This window comes from Limulus polyphemus, unplaced genomic scaffold (assembly GCF_000517525.1).
Source record: "Limulus polyphemus unplaced genomic scaffold, Limulus_polyphemus-2.1.2 Scaffold10443, whole genome shotgun sequence".
Lineage (NCBI taxonomy): Eukaryota > Metazoa > Arthropoda > Merostomata > Xiphosura > Limulidae > Limulus > Limulus polyphemus.
In genome coordinates, this window is record NW_013676053.1 from 2,290 (window position 1) to 12,979 (window position 10,690).

General features: G+C 35.1%; 1 protein-coding gene across 2 annotated transcripts in view; it reads right to left on the reverse strand.

The window, feature by feature from the left end:
• Positions 1–10,690, reverse strand: part of LOC111083635 (transmembrane and TPR repeat-containing protein 1-like) — an 18,126-nt gene that overhangs the window by 1,593 nt on the left and 5,843 nt on the right. The window contains exons 2-7 of one of the 2 annotated variants that reach the window (XM_022380278.1): positions 10,436–10,647; positions 8,642–8,777; positions 5,874–6,018; positions 4,124–4,261; positions 2,320–2,442; positions 2,016–2,093 (exon numbers count right to left, since the gene is read on the reverse strand). In XM_022380278.1, the coding sequence (XP_022235986.1) occupies positions 2,016–2,093; positions 2,320–2,442; positions 4,124–4,261; positions 5,874–5,963 (429 nt within the window). In that variant the 5' untranslated portion in view covers positions 5,964–6,018; positions 8,642–8,777; positions 10,436–10,647. Of the gene's footprint in view, positions 1–2,015; positions 2,094–2,319; positions 2,443–4,123; positions 4,262–5,873; positions 6,028–8,641; positions 8,778–10,435; positions 10,648–10,690 lie in introns of both variants that reach the window. The other variant, XM_022380279.1, reaches the window with a different exon arrangement.

The following is a 10,690-nucleotide window of genomic DNA, read 5'->3' on the forward strand; positions in this document are numbered from 1 at the left end:
AAAGATGGAATACTATCGTCGAAGTTTTAAAACTAAAGATGAAATACTATCGTCCAAGTTTCTAAAGGTAAAGATGGAATACTATCGTCCAAGTTTTAAAACTAAAGATGAAATACTATCGTCCAAGTTTCTAAAGGTAAAGATGGAATACTATCGTCCAAGTTTTAAAACTAAAGATGAAATACTATCGTCCAAGTTTTTAAGGTAAAAATGGAATACTTTCGTCCAAGTTTCTAAAGGTAAAAATGGAATACTTTCGTCCAAGTTTCTAAAGGTAAAGATGAAATACTATCGTCCAAGTTTCTAAAGGTAAAGATGGAATACTATCGTCCAAGTTTTAAAACTAAAGATGGAATACTATCGTCCAAGTTTTAAAACTAAAGATGAAATACTATCGTCCAAGTTTCTAAAGGTAAAGATGGAATACTATCGTCCAAGTTTCTAAAGGTAAAGATGGAATACTATCGTCCAAGTTTTTAAGGTAAAAATGGAATACTTTCGTCCAAGTTTCTAAAGGTAAAGATGGAATACTATCGTCCAAGTTTTAAAACTAAAGATGAAATACTATCGTCCAAGTTTCTAAAGGTAAAGATGGAATACTTGAGTTCTTCAAGAGGAATGTTGCACTGTACAAAGGTTGACTTCGTTATGTTAAAACATTTTGGAACCTTCTTGCGCCGTTGCAGTCCATGTAACCGTGGCCAACCCTGCCCTATCTCACGGCTGTGCATTTTGACAATAATTCTGCAGCGTAGTTTCCATTGCAAAGGTCTCAATCGTTAGGTTGTACTTTCAAAAGCACAACATTACTTCTGCTGTTTTCCATAATCCATCTAGTGTACGAGAACGACGGTTTCTTGGCATCCGTTCAACAGTCCGATCGCATAGAAGTCCATCGTTGCCCCTAGCGATTTCACCAGTATGTGTTCGTATAGAACAGTTTGAATACCTGTTTCATTCTTAAGCTGTTTGAGGTATACGACGGTTGCTCAGATATGTTGTGGAAGTAACTTGTGTACATATGACACATGTTTATGCTGCAGACATAGACACTGTTTATGTCGTGTACTGTTGCCTGGGGCTTTTGCCATTGACCATTGTTTTCATGATATCTCACTTTTGGAAGACGTCGCACTTTATTTAGCTCGGCTGGGGTACGACTTTTTGCAGGTTTCTTTCTGGATAGTCCTGTTTCCCCAAATCCATTCATATTCCTTTGTTTTCAATGCCACTTAAGTACAGGGGATATCTTCGTCTTGGAATCTGTAAATCTCCGATCTAAACACATCTTTAAATCTGATTATGCGAATATTTTGCGTCTGAAAGGGTTGTTACATATTCTTCTAAAGAACGATCAGTTTTCGTGGCATAACACTACCTATGTAATGTCAAAACGTAGCTCTGATACATGCCAGTTGTTTCGTTTACAAACAGCGAGGAATATGTCTCAAGTAGTGGATAATCTATCAAAATGTTGCGTTTCCTTATTTCTAACATAAACCTGGTTCTCAGAACGCTTCAAGCACAGGCAGAGTCTGGGTTCAGCATTCCCACAAAGTTCAAATACGATATTTCATACATAAACCTGGTTCTCAGAACGCTTCAAGCACAGGCAGAGTCTGGGTTCAGCATTCCCACAAAGTTCAAATACGATATTTCATCTCAACAAAGTCTGAGTACAAAGTTCCTTCTCGGCAAGGTCCGAATTCGATATCCTCACTCAGTAAAGTCCATGTGCAATATTTCCAATCGACAATGTCCGCATTCATTTGTTCACTCGGCAACATCCACTACGACATTCGCTTTCGGTAAAGTCTGAGCTCGATATTCTTACTCGGCAACGTCAGTATATGACATTCCCTACCGGCAAAGACTGAGTACGATACTGCCTCTAGGCAAAGACTGGGATATATATTTATAATTAGCGTGTACTTGATACGAATACTTGAATTTTGCAAAAGTACGACAAACGATGGAGCTTGTACATTATGGTTTTATATTTTAAGAGTATTTACCTGTAAATGATGGATGACACCAAGGTTCAGATGAGCATGGGCTATGTTGGGATCGATCTGTAGTGCTAAATCGTAGCTCTGGTGGCGGTTAAAAAAGAATTAAAAGTTTGTGAGAATCAGAACAGAAAATATCTAACAATAATTTTGACATTTGGTTCTAATATTTAAAACTAAACATTTAGCGTACAGAAATCAACTATAGTCTAACAATGACTTTAGATTTGGTTTTAATATATAAGATAAAACAAACAGTTTTTCATCACGATTGATTTTACTGTATACTTGAAGTTTAAAGAAGTTCTACTTGAGCTGCTGTGGCCAGAGCATCCAACTCCTTTGCAATATCTCCATGACAAACGTAAAGTTGAGCACAAGAATGATCACAAGTGGAACACAGACTGATAGCTTGCAAAATGTGATCCAAGCCCTAAAAAAAATCAGATAAGCATTTAACTTGTTTTTAATTCGTCATTAGGTACGGAAATTAAATTATCAAATTTCTGAGTCTGTATCTAGACCGTCGTGGTTTGATAGATAAAAGTGGGTTTTCTTTATTGTAGAAAAATTTAAGACGTTCTTTTTTATTATTTAAAAAATATAACAACAATTCTCACATAATAAAATACTGGACTTTTTAAGTATAACATCAGTTCCCGCACGATAAAATACTAGACTTTTTAAGTATAACATCAGTTCCCACACAATAAAATACTAGACCTTTTAAGTATAACATCAGTTCCCGCACAATAAAATACTAAACCTTTCAAGTATAACATCAGTTCCCATACAATAAAATATTAGACCTTTTAAGTATAACATCAGTTCCCGCACAATAAAATACTAGACCTTTCAAGTATAACATCAGTTCCCATACAATAAAATACTAGACCTTTTAAATATAACATCAGTTCCCACACAATAAAATACTAGACCTTTTAAGTATAACATCAGTTCCCAAATAATAAAATACTAGACCTTTTAAGTATAACATCAGTTCTAGCACAATAAAATACTAGACCTTTTAAGTATAACATCAGTTCCCAAGTAATAAAATACTGGACTTTTTAGGTATAACATCAGTTCTCACACAACAAACATTTCGCTTTTTTCAGTATTGCACCAGTAATCACACTATATGACACTTGACTCTTCAAGCATGTCATCAGATCTCACAGAATAAAACAATCGACTTTTTGAGTAGGATATCAGTACCTACCTAACACAAATTCACCTTCTTACCTAGGACAACAAGTTATGTAAAACAACGTTATCTTTTGAAGTATGACATTACTACCCACAAAATAAAACAATCGACTTTTTGAGTAGGATATCAGTACCTACCTAACACAAATTCACCTTCTTACCTAGAACAACAAGTTGTGTAAAACAACGTTATCTTTTGAAGTATGACATTACTACCCACAAAATAAATCAATCGAATGTTAAGTATATACAGTACACACATACTTACTTTGTCGTTTCTGTTCCTGTGATTACAAAATATACACAAACTTACCTCGGAAAAATAGCCAGCTCATTTCGACACTTCTGTTAGTTTTAGTACACAGTACAGCCAACTTGCCTTGATACTTCTGTTAGTGTTAATATACACTGCACCCAGCCTACCCCAACACTTCTGTTAGTGTTAGTATACAGTACAGCCAACTTACCCCAGAACTTTCGTTAGTGTTAGTATACAGTACAGCCAACTTACCCCAGCACTTCCGTTAGTGTTGGAATACAGTACAGCCAGTCTACCCAGCACTTCTGTTAGTGTTAGTATACAGTACAGCCAACTTACCCCAGCACTTCCGTTAGTGTTGGAATACAGTACAGCCAGTCTACCCAGCACTTCTGTTAGTGTTAGTATACAGTACAGCCAACTTACCCCAGCATTTTCGTTAGTGTTGGAATACAGTACACCCAGCCTAACCCAGCACTTCCGTTAGTGTTAGTATACAGTACAACCAACTCACCCCAACAGTTCTGTTAGTGTTGGAATACAGTAGAGCCAGCCTACCCCAGCACTTCTGTTATTCTTAGTATACAGTAGAGCCTGCTTACCTCGGCACTTCTGTTATTCTTAGTATACAGTAGAGCCTGCTTACCTCGGCACTTCTGTTAGTGTTGATATATAGTACAGCTAGCTGATGATAAGCATCCCTGAAAGTATTGTTTCTTTTTATTGCAGAGAGGAGGACGCTTTCAGCTTCTTTAAAACTACGTTCTTGCATTAACAGCTGCGCCTGAAGAGACAAGAAATATCACACAGTATCTACAATAGAAATAAATAACACACTTGAGTTATCATTCAGTTCTGATTTTTACATACAGCTGTTCCTTCTAGGTCTGCCTCCCTACGCTAACTCACTGAGTTCTGATCTTTATATACAGCTGTTCCTTGGTAGGACTGCCTCTCCTTCCTTGCACTAACTATATCAATCCTCACCTCTACTCAACAAATTTTTCTGGTATTCTTAAAAACACGTTTTTAGGGATTTGTTAAATTTTTCTAATATTTTGGTGATCGAAATTTGAACATGCAAAATGAGAGAATAACTTATGGTTTACTAACTATTTTCCAAACTACAACTTCAGTGTATACTAAAAAAACTGACAATTTTTGACACTCTGGAAACTAGTGATAATATTACGATAGATATTAATTTGGAGGTGGGTGTTTGTCGTTGACAAGGAATATCCAACTGTATAGAAGCAATATCCAACTGTATAGAAGGAATATCCAACTGTATAGAAGCAATATCCAACTGTATAGAAGGAATATCTAACTGTATAGAAGGAATATCCAACTGTATAGAAGGAGTATCCAACTGCATACAAGGAATATCCAACTGAAAAGAAGGAATATCCAACTGTATAGAAGGAATATCCAACTGTATACAAGGAGTATCCAACTGTATAGAAGGAATATCCAACTGTATAGAAGGAATATCCAACTGTATACAAGGAATATCCAACTGTATACAAGGAATATCCAACTGTATAGAGGGAATATCCAACTGTATACAAGGAATATTCAACTGTATAGAAGGAATACCCAACTGTATAGAAGGAATATCCAACTGTATACAAGGAATATCCAACTGTATACAAGGAGTATCCAACTGTATACAAGGAATATCCAACTGTATACAAGGAGTATCCAACTGTATACAAGGAATATCCAACTGTATACAAGGAATATCCAACTGTATACAAGGAGTATCCAACTGTATACAAGGAATATCCAACTGTATACAAGGAGTATCCAACTGTATACAAGGAATATCCAACTGTATAGAAGAAAAATGTATATACAACGTAGGTTTTCGATACGTCATCTTATAGCCTATAAATAATCTGTTTTATGTTCAGTGGTATATAGTGTTAAACATATTGTTGGTGTGAAGCTGTTGTATATTCACTATGAGAAAGACCTATACACTGGATAGGTGAAGTGAAGACAAAGTCATTGGCCTCTATTCAGTTCTTCACATTATATAGCCGCACAATAGCAACCTACAATAGTGACTACAAAGCACGTTCAGACCAACAGTATGTTTGATACTTTTCACTATGATATAGGTCCAGCTTATCTCTCTTTGGTTAACTTGTGTTCAGGGTTCCTGATGAAGAGTGTAATTCTCCGAAACTAGTTTAACCCAATAACCCACGTTGGTTAAAATGTAGTTTGGCCTAGACAACTTAGACTTCGAGATTAAACAATTTTAGGAATATTAAGTTTAATTATTGTATAAAGTGTTGTTGACTGGTCGTTATTTATAGGCGTTTTAATGCCAAATAAAAAGGAATGAAAACATTAAACTGTGGGGGATAAAAGGTAGAATGCTTACTTACGTAGTGAATTTTCCCATCTTGGTAATGGCTATATTGATTCATCATTTTTAGGTAGACTTCTTTAGCAGCGAGTAACCTCCTTGACTTCATGTATAAAACACCGAGATTGTCCAGTACTTGAGGGTCGTTCTGAACTTGAAGAGCTCTAAAGAAGCTTTCATAAGTTATTAATATTTACCCCAAACTAGCTCTTCAACTAAAATAGAGTGGGTCGAAAACCAAAGCAAATTTTGATACCCACTTTTTAAGGTGAACGATACCAAGAAAATTCAGTCAAAATTAATACCATCCAATTCTTCGTCTTAGATCTTTAAATCTTAAAGATATTCAATGTATTTCTTGAAGAAAAGTCTTAGTAAACAACAAAGAGCAAATGATAGAAATAGCTGAACAATAAAATAATAATATAGATTATATCAATAATTCAACAAATACACAGTAGTAATGAACGTAACAGCGATTAAACAGTGAAATGGTAACACAGATCATAACAATGATACAACAATCAAACAGCAGTATCGCAATAATACAGTAAGGAAACAAAATTTTAGATTATGACAATGATACAACAACGAAACAATAGTACAGATCATAGCAATGATACAACAATAGAACAATAGTATAGATTATAGCAATGATACAACAATTAAACAGCAGTATCGCAATAATACAACAACGAAACAATAGTATAGATCATAACAATGATGCAACAAGGAAACAAAAGTATAGATCATGACAATGATACAACAACGAAACAATAGTACAGATCATAGCAATGATACAACAATTAAACAGCAGTATCACAATAATACAACAAGGAAACAATAGCATAGATCATAGCAATGATACAACAATGAAACAAGTATAGAACATAGCAGTGACACCACAATGGAGCAATAGTATATACTCTAACAATAAAAGAACAATGAAAGAATAGTATAAACCTTAGCAATGGATCAAAATTATACAATACTGCAGATCATAGCAATGACGTAACAGATATATATGACAAATAGATCATCACGAGATTCTTGAATATTGAAAACAAAATTATAAAATGGGTTACTCGAACAGAAATAAGAAACACAGCAACAGTGTCTGTAAAACACTTGTTAACAGACAGAGCCATGTTAGATTCTCTACATTCCCAGCTCGACTGTATCATACACGAAGATCTACCAATGAGAAGGAGATGCAACATAGTTGTTGAAACAATTAAATGTCTGTTACCAAGATAAAAGTAGAAGCTCTTGCTTCCTGAACTTTATAATACAAACCATTATCCACAAGATCAGAGTTCTATGTCGAAGATTAAAGATGAAACACTAAATGTTTTGAAGGTGATAAGGAAGATTGAGGTCGTATTGATTGTGATGGACTTTCCTAAAAATATCACACTTGAGGATATGATCAATGTATACTGATTGAGCAAGTATTTGTACTTGGTTTGTGTATATTGATGGAGTCAGTGTTTGTAGATGATTTGTATATACTGATGAAGTCAGTATATGTACATGGTTTGTGTATATTGATGGAGTCAGTGTTTGTAGATGATTTGTATATACTGATTGAGCAAGTATTTGTACTTGGTTTGTGTATATTGATGGAGTCAGTGTTTGTAGATGATTTGTATATACTGATGAAGTCAGTATATGTACATGGTTTGTGTATATTGGTGGAGTCAGTGTTTGTACTTGGTTTGTGTATATTGATGGAGTCATCGAAATCGAATGTGATGGAGTCAGTGTTTGTATGTAGTTTGTGTAAACTGATGAAGTCACTGAATGTGCATGATGTATGTATATTAATGGAGTCAGTGTAAATACATGGTTTGTGTATACTGATGAAGTCAGTGTTTGCACATGACTCGTGTATATCGATGGAGTCAGTGTCTATACTTGCTTTTCGTGTATATTGATGGAGTCAGTGTTTGTATATACTAATGGAGTCAGTGTATGTACATGGTTTGTGAATACTGATGGAGTCAGTATTTGTATGTAGTTTGTGTATACGGATGGAGTTACTGAATGTACATGATTTATATATACTGATGGAGTCAGTGTTTGTATATGACTTGTATATATTGATGGAGTCAGTGTATGTACTTGGTTTGTGTATACTGATGGAGTCAGTATTTGTATGTAGTTTGTGTATACGGATGAAGTTACTGAATGTATATGATTTATATACACTGATGGAGTCAGTGTTTGTATATGACTTGTATATATTGATGGAGTCAGTGTATGTACTTGGTTTGTGTATACTGATGGAGTCAGTGTTTGTGCATGCCTTTTGTATATTGATGGAGTCAGTATTTGTATGTAGTTTGTGTATATTGCTTGAGTTAGAGTCATGTATGTCTGAACAGTTTTGTATAATAAAACTCTTGAGGAATGGGACTCGATGAATCACCCTTTCACGTTGGTGTGAAGTTATGAATGGTTTGTAATACAACTGAATCACCTCAAATATTAATCATCTGTCTCTTATAAAACTAGTAATTGTTTGTCCGAAGCGAACGAAACCACTTTAGCAAGATGAAACTAAAGTAGATCTTTACATCACAGATTAATGTTGAAAACTTTAGACGATCTTCTTAGATAATATATTAAAACATAAATTGTAATACTCCTTCTTAGAAGAAAACAACAACAACAACAAAAACAGATTGGACTCAGGAGGAGAATGCAACGTTAAAAGCAATAGGATACCCGATTAGTGTAAGCCTAGTGGTTTGATACACTAACAATAAAGTGATGGCCGCCTACCTCTTGTATAAGCTCTCGGCGTCTTCAACAAACTTCAAAGAACGAAGAGTCTTCGCTGCGTTCACGAGAGCTACCGTGTGGTTGGGTTGGAAGAGGAGAGCTTTTTTATAGTAGAATAGGGCATCATCGCTCCGATCTTCTTGGAGAAAATAGATATCTTATTAACATGAATCTCGTATTGTCTGGTCAAACAATCCAACCGAACACACTGTCTATATTTGTTAAGTTCAGGAAAAACAAACACATTACTTGTTTTATTTCATTTCTACAGCTGAATGAAAGCATATACCTAGGTTTCGCAGCTGAAAGCACGTGTCTAGGTTTCTCAGCTGAAAGCGCGTGTCTAGGTTTCACAGCTAAGAGTGTGTGTCTAGGTTTCGCAGCTGAAAGCGTTTGTTTAGGTTTCGCAGCTGAAAGCGTTTGTTTACATATTTCAGGTTATTGTCATGGTTACTAGCTTCTATGATAACTTAAGTATATATATTTCAGGTTGTCATGGTTACTAGCTTCTATGATAACTTAAGTATATATATATTTCAGGTTGTCATGGTTACTTACCTCTACAGTCACCTAAGTACATATTTTTAGGTTATTGTCATGGTTACTAGCTTCCACAATAACCTAAGTATATATTTCAGGTTATCATGGTTACTTGCCTCTACGGTCACCTAAGTACATATATCAGGTTGTTCCCGTTCTCTGTATATTTGCTTTACTTGAAGAAGAACAAATAACCCAAAGGAAGTGCGTTGAACTTTATATTTTTATTTCTGATATTTTTCTACAATAAAATCGTTTAGGTTCTTCACACTGTATGTAGGTTATTCTTTGGTAAAAGGATTAAACTGTTAGACGTAGAGGAGAGGTTATTTTAATTAAATGGGTTAAAACTATTGAAGCTGAAGAAGAGGTTATTTTAGGATAAATCCATTAAAGCTACATGGTTTTAGTTACTAAAACAAAAGACATAAAAACCATGTTGATAAAATTGATTACTTACTACTGCTTGATCATGAATAGTGATCAGTTACCACCACTCGATGCTGAATAAAGTGATCACTTACCACTTCTTTATCATAAATAGTTATCACTTACTACTGCTTGATCATGAATAGTTATCACTTACTACTGCTTAATCATGAATAGTTATCACTTACCACTGCTTTATCATGAATAGTTATCACTTACTACTGCTTGATTATGAATAGTTATCACTTACCAGTGCTTGATCATGAATAGTTATCACTTACTACTGCTTGATCATGAATAGTTATCACTTACTAGTGCTTGATTATGATTAGTGATCACTTACTACTGCTTGATCATGATTAGTGATCACTTACTACTGCTTGATCATGATTAGTGATCACTTACTATTGCTTGATCATGAATAGTAATCACTTACCACCACTCGATGCCGAATAAAGTGATCACTTACTATTGCTTGATCATGAATAGTAATCACTTACCACCACTCGATGCCGAATAAAGTGATCACTTACTACCGCTTGATCATGAATAGTGACCACTTTCCACCGGTCGATGCTGAACAAAGTAGATTGGTCACTTATCACTACTTCTGAAACCAGGAGTTTTATAAATGTTACTATCTTCTAACGTGTAAAAACTCACACTTAGATTTCTTGGACTGTTACTAACTTAACTATAGACGATTCAATGTATGAGTTAAAATTTCCGATGTCAGTTTCTCTATAAAGAAGACACTCTGACAGCTAAAACACCTGCCAACTAAGGTACTTATTTCTTATTCTTGTATTTTAACTAATCACTCACCCAAGCTTTGTAGGAATACTCCATAGTTATTCAGGGCGTCTACATTAATCGGATTTAGCCGAAGCCCCGCCAGGTGGAGCTCCTCTGCTTCTTTGATTCTTCCTATTTGTGCCCGGAGAGAAGCCAAGGATGAGTAGGCTTCGGCAAAATCTGGTTCGAGTTGAATCGCTCTCTTTAAAAACGTATCTGCAAGTTGGATTTTACCTTGTTTGCTGTAAACGAGGCAGTGAAAAAAACACTTATTTATTGTTTGCC